This window comes from Taudactylus pleione, unplaced genomic scaffold, assembly GCF_031769625.1.
Source record: "Taudactylus pleione unplaced genomic scaffold, aTauple2 ptg001274l, whole genome shotgun sequence".
NCBI lineage: Eukaryota > Metazoa > Chordata > Amphibia > Anura > Myobatrachidae > Taudactylus > Taudactylus pleione.
In genome coordinates, this window is record NW_028285674.1 from 82184 (window position 1) to 102169 (window position 19986).

The 19986-nt window shown below is 40.5% G+C and overlaps 1 protein-coding gene across 1 annotated transcript in view; it reads left to right on the plus strand.

Annotated features, from left to right (window-relative positions):
* LOC148443414 (arginase, non-hepatic 1-like) overlaps positions 1 to 14525 on the plus strand; it is a gene marked incomplete at its 5' end in the record, with an annotated part of 92691 nt that extends 78166 nt beyond the window's left edge. The window contains 2 exons of the mRNA XM_088462850.1: positions 6155 to 6291; positions 12429 to 14525. Of these exons, the coding sequence (XP_088318976.1) occupies positions 6155 to 6291; positions 12429 to 12634 (343 nt within the window). The remainder of the gene's footprint in view (positions 1 to 6154; positions 6292 to 12428) is intronic.
* Between the last annotated feature and the right edge of the window lie 5461 nt (positions 14526 to 19986).

The following is a 19986-nucleotide window of genomic DNA, read 5'->3' on the forward strand; positions in this document are numbered from 1 at the left end:
CGGCGTTCACCGACATAACGCATTGGCTGTGCTGCACAGCCGATGGACAGATATGTCTGCAGACATATCTGTCCATCGGCAGGTGTGTATGGGTGGTCTGCAGACCGCCCGTACACACACAGCGCCAGCTGCGAGGAGGGGGGCGGGACATGCCGCCTGCTGGGACACGCCCCAGACATGCCCCCTGGTCGCCAGGACCCGAAGCAAGACACAGATGATGGCCATTCAATGTGTATGAACGACCATCATCTGCAGATATATCTGTCAGGTGTGTGCCCACCTTAAATGATCAAGCGCTCTTGCTATAGAGCGAGTGGAAAGTAAGTGCTCCGAGCTGGATGACACCTGTAGCTTCGCCACGTTACCCTGTGGTGCACTCCTTTTTCAAGAAGCAGGTGTCTGAATGGACAGTAATAGAGGTAAACCTTTATAAAGGAGTTGTTTGATTAAATCAGGTGTTGGTGTCTAATTACTGCTCGCATTTTAGGATACTTTTGTTCTTAAGAGAAAAAAATTATACAGATTATAGAAAAGAAGTAAATACTCCAGTACACACAGTTAAATATACAAACAAATACATAAATATAAAAATATGTGGATTATTTAGATAATTTAGAAAGTAAAGCTACAGTACTTAGGAATTTGACATGTTTAAAGATATTGGTACTCACACAGTAAGTCCACAAAATATGTATACACATAAAAAGTAGCAAATAATGCCACTAACAATAATAAACCATAATAGAACCATTATGTCAGTAATGTAATTGATTAACTTTCATTTAAGTAGATAGATATCACTAAAGATCTTATTCCTAGATAGCATTCACTATATTTATATATAGGGTATAATGATATTTATAATCTAATATATGGATATTGACAACAGAGATAATACTCATTCCTCTACCAGAGGAATGTTAGATTCAGAGGTATTATTGAAACAATCCTCATGTATTAGTTTTATTTCCAAGTATGATATTTCCAATTTTGTATTATATGTGCAGGGGCTGAATGTGGAGGGGCCAGGGGCTGGCTGGGGAGACAGGAAGGAGCTGACTGGGGAAACAGGAGGAGGATGGCTGGGGAGACAGGAGAGGGCTGACTGGGGAGACAGGAGGAGGATGGCTGGGGAGACAGGAGGAGGATGGCTGGGGTGACAGGAGGGGGCTGACTGGGGAGACAGGAGGGGGCTTACTGGGGAGACAGGAGGGGGCTGACTGGGGAGACAGGAGGATGGCTGGGGAGACAGGAGGAGGATGGCTGGGGTGACAGGAGGGGGCTGACTGGGGAGACAGGAGGGGGCTGACTGGGGAGACAGGAGGAGGATGGCTGGGGAGACAGGAGGAGGATGGCTGGGGAGACAGGAAGGGGCTGACTGGGGAAACAGGAGGAGGATGGCTGGGGAGACAGGAGAGGGCTGACTGGGGAGACAGGAGGAGGATGGCTGGGGAGACAGGAGGAGGATGGCTGGGGTGACAGGAGGGGGCTGACTGGGGAAACAGGAGGAGGATGGCTGGGGAGACAGGAGGAGGATGGCTGGGGAGACAGGAGGAGGATGGCTGGGGAGACAGGAGGAGGATGGCTTGGAAGACAGGAGGAGGATGGCTGGGGAGACAGGAGGAGGATGGCTCAGGAGACAGGAGGAGGATTGCTGGGGAGGCAGATGGGGTGCTGACTGATGAAGCCGAAGGAGGTGCTCGCAGATGAGACATGAGGGCTAGCTAGGGTTATAAGTACAGAGTGTATTTATACAGACAATATGAGAGGAGGGGGTGCCATTCCATTACATTGCCATGGGCACTCGGAACCCTAGATATACCCCTGATATCACGTAATGCAGACGCACTTGCCTTAGCAGGCACCACTCTTTGCACTTGTAACATTATGACTTTGCGAAGACTCCTGGTGCCATATAAAGACACACAGCGTGGCTTGCCAGTGGATCTGCAAGCTGCAGGGTGCTGTTCCAGGCACCCTGCAAGACAAATACAGGTGCCACGCAGCAGTAAGAGCACCCCCCCCCCTCTGCCTTGTGTCCTGGGTGGCGATATCACTCACAGACCCCTAGCTAAAGCCCTGTGCAAAGATAAGCTTATCAATGACAAGTGCTGGTCTGCAGTGCAATTCCAATGGTATTGTAGCTCTGTGTTATTAGCATACACCCCTCTTCTCCTATCTACAGAACATCTCTCGACCAGCTAACATTAGGCCCTGTTCTCCACTGATCTTTGCACATAAACATTACACATTCATTTAGTGTTGATCTTCCGATTGCTGATAAAAGAGGTGATTGTCTTATCCAGCGATTACCTACTGTACAATGTGTCAAAGCCTAGCCATTATTTTTGTAAAGTGGTCTGTGTGCAAATCACCCCAAGACTATGGAGAGCTGCAGAAGTGACTTTACTACCTGCAGTCATCCTGAACACTGGCTGCAGACTCGGCCCTTCTGTAATAACAAGTGGATGGCAGTGATTAAAGCAAAACAGCATACATCTAGAATTTTCTTTTTAAACTTTAATATATAGTTGTGTTACTTCTAGTTTTACTGACCTAATCTACCTCATCTGTTTAAATAAAAATATTTGACTATTTGGCCAAACTGGTATAATCTATAGCCAATGACTTAAAAATAAACATTCACTTTGGATAACTTCTGTTTTTGTTTGTAAACATGAGATTTTCATTTCATTCTATAACAACAGATTATTGCTGACATACTAATTATTCTCCTATGCTCATATAATATGTGACCAGGGTCATCTTAACTAAATGTGTCTCCACAGTGTCTCCCACATTACACACAAACCATTAAGTATAGATTAATATGGCAAGTGGCAGCACATACCTTGTGGGGCTCATGTAGAGTTGGACGCAAATACAATTTCCGTTCCCCCCCCCTGCAAATTGTGTGAAATTCTTGAGCATCCTTTCCAAATACCAACTGAGATTAATTTTACATTTATAACACATTGCACTTAGGGAGGAGCAACCAATGTGCCTGTTTGGAGGCAGATCCCTTTTGGGTGCTTGACCCCTTGTGCAAAATGCAAACTGATAATGGTAACAATCGATGGATGCTTCTTATTGGTTGAATGTGTCAATCTGAATCCATCCCCTTTATGTCAATACTATTGTACTTTGACTGCTGCTGTCTATTGGAATTATTAGTGATATTTGCAAACAAATATGTGTATTGATTTGAACTTAATACTGTCGTTGTGTCTTTTTGTGGTGTTAGTTTAAAACATTATTCATATATTTTACAATTCATTGTACGTGAATTGTGTACTTTTTTCAATTTACTCTGCTGTGAAGCCAGATAATGTTTGTGGGGGTACACCACAGAAGGCAAGTGCTCCAGGCCCCACCCCCCAAATGTAAATAATTATTTATATATTAGTATGGGGAAAAAAGTTGTACACTGCATCAGCAGCATAACTAGGGTATGGCAGGTGCCTGTTCACCAATATGGAAGTCAGACAAGCCCACAATATAATTCCTCATCTGGGACTCACCCCATTCTGCCCAAGGAGTGGTAGGGTGCAGTGCTGGACCAAAAATGAGATGTGTGGAAGGAGAGGGGTAGGGAAGGGGGGGGGGTAAGCCTATTCTAGGCATCAAGACCTTTAAAGAGACATCTAGATGTCTCTTTACTTGCAGCATCAGAGTAGCTAGCCAGACTTGGCAGGAGAAGAATACGAAGGCAATCTCTTAAGTAAGTACACCACTGGGCCTGGAGTGGAGCTCAATAAGGTACACAACGAATAAAGGTATGGGGCTCACTGACTGAAATACAGACAGATAGGTACACATAGGTGGCAAGTGAGGGGCACACTGATAAACATACAGATATGGGGGCACAATAAGGTACACATAGGTGTCAGGTGAGGGGCATTCTGATGAACATACAGACAAGGGCTCAACAAGTACACACAGGTGACAGGTGTGGATCATTCTGAAGAACATACAGAGTCGCACAATAAGGTACATACAGGTGGCAGGTGAGGGGCACAATGATGAACATGCAGACAGAGGGGGGGCATAGGGCATAGGGAGGTATGTACATGCAGACATAGAGGGGCACAGATATAGATGGGTACATAAATACACACATACAGATGTGTCCTCATACACCTGGCCTCAATACACCGTATAGTTCGAGCGAGCTGAGCGAGCTGTAGTGTAGCAACATTTTCTTTCAATTTTTAAGTGTGCTCTAAGAATGCTACAGTCAGTGGTAGCTTTACCTTTAGCAGCTTAGTACATACAGTATTTCTGCAAATGATTACTGGATGGATCAGTCTGTAACACATTATTAGTATGTTGTCTGCAGATGACGTCTGAAGGAAGGAAGTAGCTCTTCTTGAACACAGGTGGTATAGGTGAGAGAAACTGATGCAGGAGGCTAGGTATAGCAGACTGTAGTGATGATTGAATCCTTGTTGCTGGAGACAGACAGTACACTGGTGTAAGGTAGCATTGATCACAACAGATGAGCAGATGGTAACTTAGTTGCAGAATGGTAAGCGCAGTTGAGAGGCTGAATCCACTGGAAGGAAAGCACTCAGGTGAAATAGCGGAGAGAGTAATACAGATGCTGGAACTCAGGATTTGGGAACCACTTCTGTCACAGGAGAACAGGATTCCTTGATGTACTGGGAAAGGACTGGTGGCTCCAGCACAGGATTGGATGTGAGAGTCATGTGAAGCACAGAGATGCTGTGGATGGCTGAAACAACTCAGCTGACTTTAGACAATATGGCGGCTGGCTCGCTTGCTGCAGGTGAATCCTGACATGATTGGCCAGCAGACATGCGCCAGGGAGTGCATCGACAGCGCCGAGTAGGGTAAGAGAGTCTAAGTACCCGATTTGTGACACCTAAATCCGCCTCTGGTCACGTCTCTTGGCGTAAGACAGGCACATATACTCTTCTGGAGTAAAGCCAGCGCGTGTTTTGCCCTTGAGCAGCTGGAAGCATCTTGCTACTGAATATAGCCAGCTCTGCAAGCTAAGCAAAATACTCCTTTTCTCTGTACGTTTTGTACTTGCGATTTAGACACAAATTCCATCCAACTCTGCATGACCCCCAACGGGTGCAACTCATTTTCAACAATAATACTTACAATATCCTTATTACTAGACGTCTCCTTGGGCCTTAACTCCCTTATCAACCATGAATATACAGTACCTTGTGCAGGCTGCTCGCTTCCAAAGTGCCAGAAACATAACAAGAAAATGTTTTACATAGTCACTGGGGGTGTAGTATGATAGTTGACATTCAGCATATCAACATGCAGAATGTCGACATGGTCTTAATGTTGACATTCACAATGTTGACACTGACACAGTTTAAATGTAACCCTAACCCTAAAATCGTCTGTCGACATTATGGTTGTCTACATTTGCAATGTTGAAATTCTGACAATGTCAACATTGTATAAGTGTCTGCACTGTGAATGTCGACATGTTAAACGTCAACGTTTTGTCCATGTCGATGTTCTGAATGTTGACGGTTTGTCTGCATACTGTCACTGGCCACTTAAGTCCAGGCTGCAGGATTTCCTGAAATTAGTTAAAGCTCAAAATGATGTTCTCCCAAACATCAGTGGTGAGATTTGGGAACTTAAAAAGACTAGTAAAAAAAAAGTTGTTTCTTCAGTTTCTCATCAGATCTAGAGTTACTTAATACAATAAAAATGTGCAGGTTTAATACCTTTTAGAGTAAATTTAGATTTTGCCAGCAACAGAGACCCAGCGCTGCCTTCCAGTCACTACCGGGTCCCCGTGTCATACACAAGTGCAGACGGACCATTACGCAATGCGCATTTCACAAGACTCCTGTTGCGGAGGACCTCACCGGAGGGGAAAATATTGGTAAATATCAGTGGATTTTTCGTTTGTATCACAGTGATACTAAATGAAAAATTGCGCTGGTGTTTACCTTCATTGATAAATTGGAGCCTATGTCTGCTAAATCAGTTATCACTGTAGCTTTAACTAGTTCTTCACATCCTCTTTTCATATTTATAAAGGTGCTTTAACAGCATTAAACTCCCAACAAGGTTTGAGAACCACATTCTAGAGTAATATACAGCAACAGTGAATTAACATAATTAATTTGATGAATTCTTCTTACATTCATAATAGGAGGCAGAGAGCCATTCATCTAAGCTTTGACATTGATGCTTTTGATCCAACGTTGGCACCAGCTACAGGAACTCCAGTCATTGGAGGGTTAACCTACAGGGAAGGAATGTATATTACAGAGGAAATACATAACACAGGTGAGGATCATTCATTTATATATTTTTATAATACATAAGAACAGAAACAGCAAATTTTAGATAAAGTTGATTTATTGACATGTTCTGCAGGTCATATGAACTAGTGAATGAAAATTCCATCTTGGTATTGGTACTTGAAAATGAATAAGCCCAATAACTAATAACATTATCAACATAGTCCAGTTAATTTATCTGTATGTGTGGTTTTACCAGTAATACTCCTTTTACACCAAAATCCTGGGTCTGACCAGGGATTTGGAACACATTTCCAATCCAGGACAGACACGGGACAGATACTGTTCACACTGCGGCCCCATCATCTTCAAGCACCAGTGATCCAACTGTTCCTGTGCAGTAAACGGGACCTGGGTCAGTTGACCCGAGTGATCCGTTTACACTACCCTGTAACCCGATTCCAAACCTGCTCGGGTTGACCCAGGTTGGATTTCCGGGTCAATGGGATATTTGGCCAGTGTAACAATTTGTAACAACCATGTTAATATTCAATTGACATGGTTCATCTCATTACAATAAGTTCTGATCTATAGAAACAAAAGACAGATAAGATGGTAAGCTATCTTTTGTATCATATATCATTGGGTGTTAGCGTCAGCACTCATTGATATTTAACAATAATTGTTAGTAATTAGGAATGACGAAAACCACATAATAAATGCTTTTTGATTACATAACTGTATTTTCAGAGAATATTTTTGCTAATGCATCTCCAGAGACAGGGGCGTAAGTAGGTATTTGAAGACCCTATAGCAAAAGTTTGTAAGGGCCCCTCTGTACCACCCAATGGTGAAAAATGTATATAACACATGTAACTTTGACAAGGAAGATGGGCTCCCCAAAGCTCTGGGCCCCATAGCAGTCCAGAGATATATTAAACAAAATTTTCTATTACTTCAACTTTCTATTCTAGTCCTAATTTTAATATTTTCTTTTGATTCATGATGAAATATCCTTTTCTTAGGAATACATGTAACTATAAATAATGCTCACATACAGAAGATGGGTCCTCATACACTATTGCTGCAGCCGTGCCAAACAGCCTCTCTTGTGCCAGGTCCCGTTCAACTCTTCTAGTGCATTAGTCACAATGGGATGCAACAAAACCGCTTATCAAGACTGCACTGATTAATGTGATATGCAATTGAGTCTGAATCTATATATACGAAGTGCTATGATGCAGCAGCAACGGTTTTTTCCACGCCAAGTTCCATTTATACAAGTGTCGTATATTAATTCAGTGCAGTCTCATAGTGCATCTTATTTGCATTATATTATGACTAAGATGCATTACAAATATGAAAACAAATCTTGCGGAGTATCCTCTATAAATGGAGTAATTGTAAGTAATTCACATAGATAAAATATTACAACATTAAATCCCCATAAGAGGTTTTGCTAGCTTTAAGATCATTGGGCACATCAACATAACCGCATCCATAAGGAACCTGGGTCTTGTTTGGATTCCTGCATAAAATTGCCTCTGACAATGGTAACCATGTTGCTCACTGTGTTGACTCGTAACGATACTCAGCATATTTTCCTTAAGGCAGATTCAGAGATATATTACCTGGGCAAATTGAGGGGTGCTCACTATATGCAACCAGTCTTCAACCTCAATTGACTCTTGGTGTGTTTGTATTTTCGATGGAACCCGCCAGAAAGCCAGACTTTAGAATAAAGCTGACCATTGGTTCACCATCAATTTTGTTTGTTATTTAATAGTTGAAGTATAGAATCCACATACTGTATTTACTAAGCAGCGATTTTAGAAACCAAAGCAAAACCATTGCCATAAATGATTTTCCTCAGACAGACATGTTTGTAGAAAGTACTAAATGGGAAAAAACAAGTACTCATCTGCTAATCAAATTACATTTAAAGAGTGTGGATATGATGTCTGGTGTAATGTTGCACCTGCCAGTGATCCTGCCAGTGTCCAATGTGTTATGTAAATCTAATGGGTGTTCCAACAGAGAACAATTTAATGTAAAATAGCGATGTACTATAATGTAGTAATAATACAGTATAAAGGTGCTCATGTACTAAAAGATGGTGTCATATATTTCAGTTCTCTTATGACTGTGTGGTGTGTACTTCTGATTTGTAATTATGATTAGCTGTAAATATAAATATATTATCACAAAAAATCACAGTGATTAAATATACTTTGTGTGACAGTAAAGCAAGGTACACGAGTAATGCTAATGAAAGCTTGTTATAGGGGAAATGCAAATGATTATAGGTAATTACTAAGGGGGTGATTCAGTAGTGGAAGGAATTGCAAAGTTGCACGTAGGCACACAATTCCGTTCTTACAAATATGCAAATGCAGTAAGTGTCAGACACCCCCTGCTGCATTTGTGTTCCCAGCACTGCGACCGAGATCGCAGGCTGGGATAACCATTTCACCCATCGGTCGCTATGGTGGATGGCACCGGCCAGCTGAGTAAGCCTTAGCTTTTGCAGGCCGGCCAGTTTGCGAGGCCAGGAAACTGCATCCATGGACGCATCCCCTGGTCTTGCCGACCCGCCCCCGTTTTCAGGAATGTCGGCTGTTCCTGTGCCCGACGCTACTCTGCAATGCTGAATAAGCCTGTAAGTTCAGAGCATATAGACAGCATATTTAATGATGACACAAGAAACAAAACAGACAAACCAACATGGATTACAGAAAACATGCGACATCCTGCATAAACTTTAATGTGATATAACATTTGGTGCAAATTTTGAGTAAGCAGGTTATATAAGGGGGTTCCTGAGCACAATCCAGTGCCAGAGTACACTCCAGCGTTACTAGTGATACTTACTGCTCCTTCCTGACCTTTGTTCATGACTTGATTCTGTTTCATCCCTGGTACTGGGATGAAAGTCTATAGTGTATGTACAGGTAACTGGTAAAATTCCCTGTACTGCGCATGCGCAAATGATGGGAAAATGGCCACTGCGGCCATTTTCCAGTCGCTTTACAGCGCCGGACGCCCACGACGAAATGGGACTCCGGAGATGTAAGTATTATTATGGGTGTAGGGTGTGCGGTTCGGGGCCCGTGTTTCCCGCACACCCTGCACCTATTATAGATACACCCCTGTAAAAGGAATAGAAGAAGGCAATTGAACTTAAAGTAGTGGTTCACTAGACAAATAATTTATTTATTTAAAGTATATCTTTATTTAAAATTTATAGTCTTTATTAATATTTAAAAAGATAGATAGAAGATAGTCTACAGGGTATCCAATTTAGGTGAATTTTTTTACATTTTTATAATTTTATGTAAAAATATAATAAAAAAATAATAAGGAAGTGTCAAAAATGAAAAATGATGTGGTTTAAAATTAGTGAAACCTGCAACTCCCACCTATTATGTCTTTATGACCAGCATATATTCTAGGTTCTAATATATTTCTATTGTCATTTAATTAATTGCAGCTCATTGGGTATGTGTGTTCTTCCTGTTAATATTATACATACAGTCAGGTTCATAAATATTGGGACATTGATAGAATTCTCATATTTTGGCCTCTATTCACCACCACAATGGCTTTGAAATTAAACAAACAAGATGTGTTTTAACTGCAGACTTTCAGATATAATTTGAGGGTAATTACATCCAAATCAGGTGAACGGCGTAGTAATTACAACGGTTTCTATATGTGCCTCCCACTTTTTAAGGGGCCAAAAGTAATGGGTCAAACTAAACAATCCTAAATCTAACTTTCACTTTTTAATACTTTGTTGCAAATCCATTGCAGGTAATTACAGCTTGAAGTCTGGAATGCATAGACATCACCAGATGCTGGGTTTCATCCATGGTGATGCTCTGCCAGGCCTCTACTGCAAATATCTTCAGTTCCTTCTTGTTCTTGGGGCATTTTCCCTTCAGTTTTGTCTTCATCAAGTGAAATGCATGCTCAATCGGATTCAGGTCAGGGGATTGACTTGGCCATTGCATAACATTCCACTTTTTAGCCTTAAAAAACTCTTTGGTTGCTTTTGGAGTATGCTTTGGGTCATTGTCCATCTGCACTGTGAAGCGCCGTCCAATGAGTTCTGAAGCATTTGACTGAATATGAGCATATAATATTGCCCGAAACACTTCAGAATTCATTCTGCTGCTTTTGTCAGCAGTCACATCATCAATAAATACAAGGGAACCAGTTCCATTGGCAGCCATACATGCCCACGCCATGACACTACCACCACACTTCACTGATGAGGTGATATGTTTTGGGTCATGAGCAGTTCCTTTCCTTCTCCATACTCTATTCTTCCCATCACTCTGGTACAAGTTGATCTTTGTCTCATCTGTCCATAGGATGTTGTTCCACAACTGTAATGTCTTTTTTAGATGTTGTTTGGCAAACTCTAATCTGGTCTTCCTGTTTTTGTGGCTCACCAATGGTTTACATCTTGTGGTGAACCCTCTATATTAAGTCTTCTCTTAATTGTTGACTTTGACACATATACACCTACCTCCGGGAGAGTGTTCTTGATTTGGCCAGCTGTTGTGAAGAGGTTTTTCTTCACCAGGGAAATAATTCTTCTGTCATCCACCACAGTTGTTTTCCGTGGTCTCTCGGGTCTTTTGGTGTTGTTGAGCTCTCCAGTGCGTTCTTTCTTTTTAAGAATGTTCCAAACGGTTGATTTGGCCACACCTAATGTTTTTGCTATCTCTCTGATGGGTTTGTTTTGATTTTTCAGCCTAATGATGGCTTGCTTCACTGATAGTGACAGCTCTTTGGATCTCATATTGAGAGTCGACAGCAACTGATTCCAAATGCAAATGTCACACCTAGAATCAACTCCAGACCTTGTACCTGCTTAATTGATAATGAAATAATGAGGGAATAGCCCACACCTGTCCATGAAATAGCTTTTGAGTTGACAGTCCCATTACTTTTGGCCCGTTAAAAAGTGGGAGGCATATATAGATACCGTTGTAATTCCTACACCGTTCACCTGATTTGGATGTAATTACCCTCAAATGAAATCTGAAAGTCTGCAGTTAAATCACATCTTGTTTGTTTCATTTCAAAGCCATTGTGGTTGTGGATAGATGCCAAAATATTAAAATTCTGTCAATGTCCCAATATTTATGCACCTGACTGCACATGTAATAAACTTTTTAAAAATATATTATTAGTATTAAGCACACTTATCTACAACAGATAGTTAATGCTCCTTAAACAGATATTTGTCCACTATTGCCATCAGGGAATAGAAGTATATAAGAGTCCGGTTATTCTGGTTATTTCTGAGTTCTTGTCCTTATTTATATTCCTAATAAAATATTAATTAGGCAGATTAATACTCTCATGATTTCAGTTCTTTTCCCCTTTCACACATACACTGTTAACCCAGGTTTTCGCCGAGGCTTGTGGCTCGACCCGGGTCTCGACTTATTCTTCTTCCTATTGGTGTTAACAGGGAAACTTAATGATACAGGCAATTTTGTATGTGGTTTCCCCACAAAAATGTAGCACGCACAGAGCAACATATACCAGATTTTCTAAGCAGATATGTTTTTGCATTAGGGCCGGATTAAGGTTTGTGGAGGCCCCAACAATAAAATTGACACACCCCTTCCAGCGCCACGCCACTATGCTGCCAATAAAATTGACACCACGTGCCCCAAACCACTATACTAAGCTATGTAAAAATGTAGTTATAAATGGTAATAATGTTTACATTTCCAATCAATTTGCATTTAAAATAGGGATGGTGCTCTAATGTATACTAATACAGACTTTTAACGGCGTATTTGAAAAATAAAAATAAATGCGCGTTTGTGACTTACACTGTGCTATGTGGGAGCGCAAAACCAGCTCCTCCCTCCCTATAATCCGCCCCTGTTTTGCATTCAAAATAGCAAACCAGGTGCAGTCTATCATTTAGCATACCAAATTGTTTCTCCAAATTTCTGTACTTAGGATAAAAAAATGATTAGAATAGCAAATATGTTTTACATTTCCATGTTTGAAAACATATTCTCAGACACTTCTGCTATGAATGTTTATCTTACAAGCCACTGTGATTTCAATTGTAAAGCTATATATTTATTATATACATGATATGTCTTGCTGTCTGTGCATTATTACTGTATGAGAATATTTCTCTTTCAGGAATGTTGTCAGCTATCGATTTGGTAGAAGTTAACCCAATTCTTGGAGCTACCTCTAATGAAGTGAAAGCAACCACCAGCCTAGCAGTAGATGTAATAGCTTCGTGTTTTGGTCAGACAAGAGAATGTGCTCTCAGGATTATAGATGAGCTACCAACACCTAGTACAACATATGAATCGGATAATGAAGAGCAAGTAAGGATTTAAAGGACAAAGACAACCTCCTTCCAAGTCTATAGAAGCATAGCACTTAATGATATAGCCAAAATGGTTTACCGATATTTGACTTAGTTCTGAACAGTGACTGTATTAAATAGAGAGAGACTAATTGTAGGTCAATATATTTGGACAGATCTAGAAAATATGAACAACAAAGGAAAGTATGCGAATGATAACCATGTTTGATTGACACAGAACACTCACAAACTGTATCTTGTGCTTTATTGAGGAATTATATAGTATACCCATCTCAATTGTTTTTTCAAGGAATCCTGCAAAGATACTGCAAAATAATAGTCCACCATTAATTATATTTTATCATACATAATAATCAATGGAATCAACGGAGGCCAATGTGCCTTATTATGATTTAGCATGAATTTTCAATTTGCCATGCAAGTAATTTGTTGCTGAAATACTTAAGATAGCCCATACATTGTGCAATAAATGCAGCAATATTGACCAGATATATCAATGTCAATTCTGTCATGGTAAACCATGGTCAGAAGATGATCACTATCCTCTTGTGTGTGCGGTCACCTTCCGATAGTGAAATAATTGTTCTAGCCAGTCAGCCCAAGCGAACTAATATGAAGGGAATAACTGGCCGCCTGTTTAATTTATAGTCCAAACTAATGATGCCTCCAGGTCAGTCTCTGGTAAGTAAAATGATACCACGCTGAAAAAAAATAACTTCAGTTTTCTTATTTATTTAGAATCAGTTTAATGTACCAATGTTGTTTCTCTTTGACTTTCGCATACAATGCATGGTGACTGTCTTGCTGAAAGCATAACGGATAGTTTGAAAAGTTCTAACTTTGTATTATTAAAACACTCCTCAAACAATGAGCTTTTATGTAGTTTTCAAATAACTGACTTACAGTGACATTATAAACAATATTTGATAATCATTGAAAATGTCAAAGTTTATTATCCATGTAATATACTATTTATTGCAAATTTAAGGCAAAAAATACTGTGCAGGAATGTATTGAACAATTTTGCTACTTGTTTAATCATTTCATAGTTGCATGATGAAGAATGGTATATTAAGGAGCATAAGTCTTGTTATTTGAAATTTGACTAATGCATCAAAGCTGATACTAAGCACTTGATACAACTATTTGGAGAAAGGTTACAGATAGATACTGACCTTCTGTGAGAAGACATTTATAGTTGGGTTCATAGGCAAATGCAGTGGGGGCTTCCAGTTAACTGGAAATTCTACCTTAACCACACGGCCAGTGTCTCAAATCATGACCACAGTAGCAATGATATTTCTAGTGCTATAGGTTTGATATAGAAAGTAAATTTTTTAGACTCTCTTCCCTAGAACCTACAGACTATTTATAGTGTTAATTATTAATACTGTATTGTACACACTATCCAGTGACTAAGGAGACCAATGTACTCCTATATGTCCAGGGCTGTTGCTAGGTTTTGTTTGCTGCTCCCCTAAACTCCCAGACTAGCTCCAATACTTGTCAGAGGCTGGGGGACTTGGACTGTGGAATGAAGCTCACATCCTGAGAAAAAAAACATTCAGCTCAGATGGGCTATCCTTACTGCAGCATCTAATGCCTTACTGTGATCACTGGCCCTGTATATATCTGATGTATTATATACACTTCACTATGTATGAGGCTGACTATAGCTCATTAAGTGCTAATTATACCGTCTCCATGGACAGGCCACGTTAGATCCAAACTCAATAATTTGGAAACCCCTCTTAAAAAATCCTGCATTTGCCCCGGGGGATGGCAGGAATGAGAAGTTCAAGGTTTAAGTATATTTCCACTTCTACCAACTAGTGCTGAAATAATATAAATACTAATTACAGATACAGTCAGGTGCATAAATATTGGGACATTGACAGAATTTTCATATTTTGACCTCTATTTACCACCACAATGGCTTTGAAATGAAACAAACAAGATGTGCTTTAACTGCAGACTTTCAGATTTATTTTGAGGGTAATTACATCCAAATCAGGTGAACGGTGTAGGAATTACAACAGTTTCTATATGTGCCTCCCACTTGTTAAGGGGCCAAAAGTAATGGGACTATCAACTCAAAAGCTATTTCATGGACAGGTGTGGGCTACTCCCTCGTTATTTCATTATCAATTAAGCAGGTAAAAGGTCTGGAGTTGATTCTAAGTGTGACATTTGCATTTGGAATCAGTTGCTGTCGACTCTCAATATGAGATCCAAAGAGCTGTCACTATCAGTGAAGCAAGCCATCATTAGGCTAAAAAATCAAAACAAACCCATCAGAGAGATAGCAAAAACATTAGGTGTGGCCAAATCAACTGTTTGGAACATTCTTAAAAAGAAAGAATGCACCGGAGAGCTCAGCAACACCAAAAGACCCGAGAGACCACGGAAAACAACTGTGGTGGATGACAGAAAAATTATTTCCCTGGTGAAGAAAAACCCCTTCACAACAGTTGGCCAAATCAAGAACACTCTCCAGGAGGTAGGTGTATATGTGTCAAAGTCAACAATCAAGAGAAGACTTCACAAGAGTGAATATAGAGGGTTCACCACAAGATGTAAACCATTGGTGAGCCACAAAAACAGGAAGACCAGATTAGAGTTTGCCAAACAACATCTAAAAAATCCATTACAGTTCTGGAACAACATCCTATGGACAGATGAGACAAAGATCAACTTGTACCAGAGTGATGGGAAGAGAAGAGTATGGAGAAGAAAGGAACTGCTCATGATCCAAAACATACCACCTCATCAGTGAAGCATGGCGGTGGTAGTGTCATGGCGTGGGCATGTATGGCTGCCAATGGAACTGGTTCCCTTGTATTTATTGATGATGTGACTGCTAACAAAAGCAGCAGAATTAATTCTGAAGTGTTTCGGGCAATATTATATGCTCATATTCAGTCAAATGCTTCAGAACTCATTGGACGACGCTTCACAGTGCAGATGGACAATGACCCAAAGCATACTGCAAAAGCAACCAAAGAGTTTTTTAAGGCAAAAAAGTGGAATGTTACGCAATGGCCAAGTCAATCCCCTGACCTGAATCCGATTGAGCATGCATTTCACTTGATGAAGACAAAACTGAAGGGAAAATGCCCCAAGAACAAGTAGGAACTGAAGACATTTGCAGTAGAGGCCTCGCAGAGCATCACCAGGGATGAAACCCAGCGTCTGGTGATGTCTATGCGTTCCAGACTTCAGGCTGTAATTGCCTGCAAAGGATTTGCAACAAAGTATTAAAAAGTGAAAGTTAGATTTAGGATTGTTTCGTTTGTCCCATTACTTTTGTAATTCCTACACCGTTCACCTGATTTGGATGTAATTACCCTCAAATTAAATCTGAAAGTCTGCAGTTAAAGCACATCTTGTTTGTTTCATTTCAAAGCCATTTGTGGTGGTGAATAGAGGCCAAAATATGAGAATTCTGTCAATGTCCCAATATTTATGCACCTGACTGTATGTAACTGTTACTACTCAGTCTCACTTTTGATTGAGAAATTTATTGTTAATATAAGACACAAACCACTCAGGAACCTACACTATATTTCTCTAAAGTTTGGTTAGATATCTGATTAAATCTGTTACAGACATACAGTATTCCAGTTTTAAAGTAATATATTTAAGCATGTGTCTCTTATTTTTCAATACTCCAATAATGCATTTGATATTCACTATAAAATTATAATAACATTACTTGGTAGTACTTACAATAGAGCATAATTCATTTTTAGGATTTAGGAAACTGCGGTTTAGTACCCAAGCAAAGGTGTTTCAGTGGTATCCACAAAATATGTGTATTTCATGGGAAAATTGCTGAAACCCCATGCCAGTTCAACCATTTACACTTATAAGATCCAAATATAAAATATGTTACTTTTTTACTGTGGTACATTATGGCATTTACTGTTTGATACGTGGAACATGGGAGTTCATGCTGAGTTGGATGGAATTTGCATCTGTATCGCAAGAGTACAATTAATCCCACAAAAAGTTACATTTTTATTACTATGGAGAGTTTACCCTGAACATAAGACGCATCCAGCTCTGCGTGATAGCATATAGGCCTACTTTACTCATAAGCACCAAAATCATATATTGGTTCTCTCTTATTTGTTTGAATTTTCTTTTTTGTTGTTTTTTTTTTTTAATAAAAATGTATTTTCATTTTAAACTGGTTTGAACAGAGCATTAGTTTATACTCCTCTTCACATTTTGGTTTGACTTCATGCTTGCATATTGAGTCCATTCATTTAATTTAATTATTTTCATTAAACAGTTTGATCCAAAAAATCTTTAAAAGCACCTCCACAGCAATGGCAGTGACAGATTTTGCTTTTGTGACCCTTTTTTTCCAATAAACTTCTAGGGATAAATTCATTAAGAATCGTGTTTGACTGAGAATAAACACGGTAGACATCGCTGGGATTCGCGTGTTTTTTGCAACCAAAATCATGGATTTACTAAGGATCGTGTTTGCCTGTCTATTTTGATCTGGTGGTGATACTGATTGTGTTGTGTGGGAGTTAAGTCATATTTGCTCCTTCTCAATAGACTCCTCTGAGCAGTGCACATATCAGTCAGATCTGTCCAGTGCTTTTGTGTGTGACTGTACTCAGTCCCGGCGACAGGGGGGTACACCCATCCTTGGCCCCGAGGCTCAGAGGGCCCCAAAGTTCAGAGGGGTAAAAATGGGTCTGCGGTGCCTAATTGTAGTCTATTAACTAACTGGCGACTGGCACAGCTGCCCACCTATTCCCGTACCCCCAGCTCCCTTATCCCTGTCATCCGGCCCGGCCCATTCACAGACAGTATGAATGATATTGCACATCATAATGCAGTGCAACTGACACGCATGCATAATGGCAAACAATCACTCGATCTGCGTAAAAATCGCATTGCGTAAATCTCTGAATCAGGCCCAATGTCCATAAGAAAACCTGATTTAAAGAAACACTGAAACCAGATTCATTAAAATAGGAGTGAGCAGCCAATCAAATGCATTCATCAATACAACATAATATCCAGAATGGTGATACATAGTAAAAACTATTTTATGCTGCTCTCCAAATTACAATTCATAGCAGGTCAATAAAACATCACAATAAAAGCAACTGCTTAAAACATTAAAAAAAATATTTAAAAGCAAAATACTGTGACTTATAGAAAGATAAATAACAAATTAGTTCTTTATATAATGAATATATATATATATATATATATATATATATTGTGATAGAAGCACTGGTAAAGTGGTCAATGGCAGGTACATTTGTCCTAGGTTTTGGCCTATGTGTTCTAAAAAACCCCAGGAGAAGTTTGTGTTGTAAACAGACCAGAGTATTGGCTTTTGGAAAAGCCGGTTTGGGTCCTAGGGGTGTGGGTGTGAGGAGAGGGAGGGCTCCATCCACAGGCCACTCCAGATTTTGGGCCGTTCAGCCTGGTAACAGGCTCATTAGGGCTTGCAGCTGGAGATGGCGAAGATAAGCATGGTTTGTTTGTGGCTGAGTGTCTCACACCTGGGGAAGTAGGCATGCAGGCTAGCATGTCCAGAGACACTGTATGATTACCCTGTAAGTACTGTGCACATGCTGTTATTGATGGTGAGGGCAGTAGGCCCTACCATTCTGGTAGTGAGGGTACACACTGTTTAGTTAGTGCCCAGCCGGGCTAGGGTTTTGTTTACTGTTTTATTTGGTTTATGCATTTGGTACAATAAAGACTGGCGCCGGCCAGTTTGTACAAGAACCCCAGACTTGTGTCCTGTTTCCTCGGCTGCTGTGTGTGTAAAGAGGGAGTCGATCTACCTCAGGAGAGGGCCCCTATCCCGACTGTGTCACAATTTTATATATATATATATATATATATATATATTCCATAGACAAAAAAAAATATTTTCCCAAATCCTAATTTTTTAGGTTTATGCCCTGAAATTTGGCAAGCAGCACCGACAACAGTTCTACCCGTCCATGCCAAATTTCAGCTTGGTACCTCCAATAGTTTTTGAGGTGTAGCCCCTTAAACACCATGACCGCCCTCCGGAACTCTTTATGGGAGAATTGTAGTTTTTAGATGCAGCCTTACTATAAGGGCACGACTGTGCCTTTATAATATATAATTTCCTGAGCCATTTTTATAGTGTACTTGTGTCCAGGGTGGGAGAGGGATATATTTATAGGGATGTAGTCAATTTACCTCCGCACAGGATGCCAGCAGTCAAAAACCCGGCACGCGGCCAGAACACCACTGCCGGAATCTTGACATCAGTTTATAATCTGACGCCGGCATTCTGAACCTAACTATAGTGGGCCGGGTTAGTTATTAGCCGGGAGCTAGGGTTAGGCTGCGGACAGGGGGGGTTAGGGTTACGCATCACCATGGGGGGTTAGAGTTAGGCACTAGGGCGGGAGGGTTTGGTTTAGGCACTAACTGGGAGGGTTAGGGTGCATGGTAGGGAGGATTAGGGTTATGATGCAGGAAATGAGGGTTAGGGGTGAAGGGGGGAGGGTTAGGATACTTACCTAGCCCTTGACGGTATTCTGAGCACCGGGATGCCACTATCAATTGTTTTGACGGCCAGCATCCCAGCTTCCGGTCTCCCATACCCAACCCATATTTATGAAGTGCTAATGTATTTTGGCATGATAGAGATCAAAATTTAAAGAAGCATTAATATTAAATGCAAAACATGGCAAGCTTTGCAGTTAATATTAGTGCTGCTTTAAATTTTCAGCTCAAACCCACCGAGATGCAAAAGCCACCATTTCGTAAATATACCCCATTGTATCAAGAATGATAGTGAGTAACAGAAATTACAGTGGAAAACTCACGGCATTAAGATGGGGTGGTAGGGGAGGTATATTTCAAAGGGTACTGTATATGGTCATGGAGTGATGGTAAGTAAGGAGAATTATAGTGGGTAAGGTATGATACGAGAGAGTGATATGAGTGAAAAGTATTTCTGTGGTGAGGTATGGTTACAGGAAGCGGTGTGAGGAGTAATTCTGTGGTGAGGTATGGTTACAGGAAGTGGTGTAAGGAGTATTTCTGTGGTGAGGTATGGTTACAGGGAGTGGTGTGAGGAGTATTTCTGTGGTGAGGTATGGTTACAGGAAGTGGTGTGAGGAGTATTTCTGTGGTGAGGTATGGTTACAGGAAGTGGTGTGAGGAGTATTTCTGTGGTGAGGTATGGTTACAGGAAGTGGTGTGAGGAGTATTTCTGTGGTGAGGTATGGTTACAGGAAGTGGTGTGAGGAGTATTTCTGTGGTGAGGTATGGTTACAGGAAGTGGTGTGAGGAGTAATTCTGTGGTGAGGTATGGTTACAGGAAGTGGTGTAAGGAGT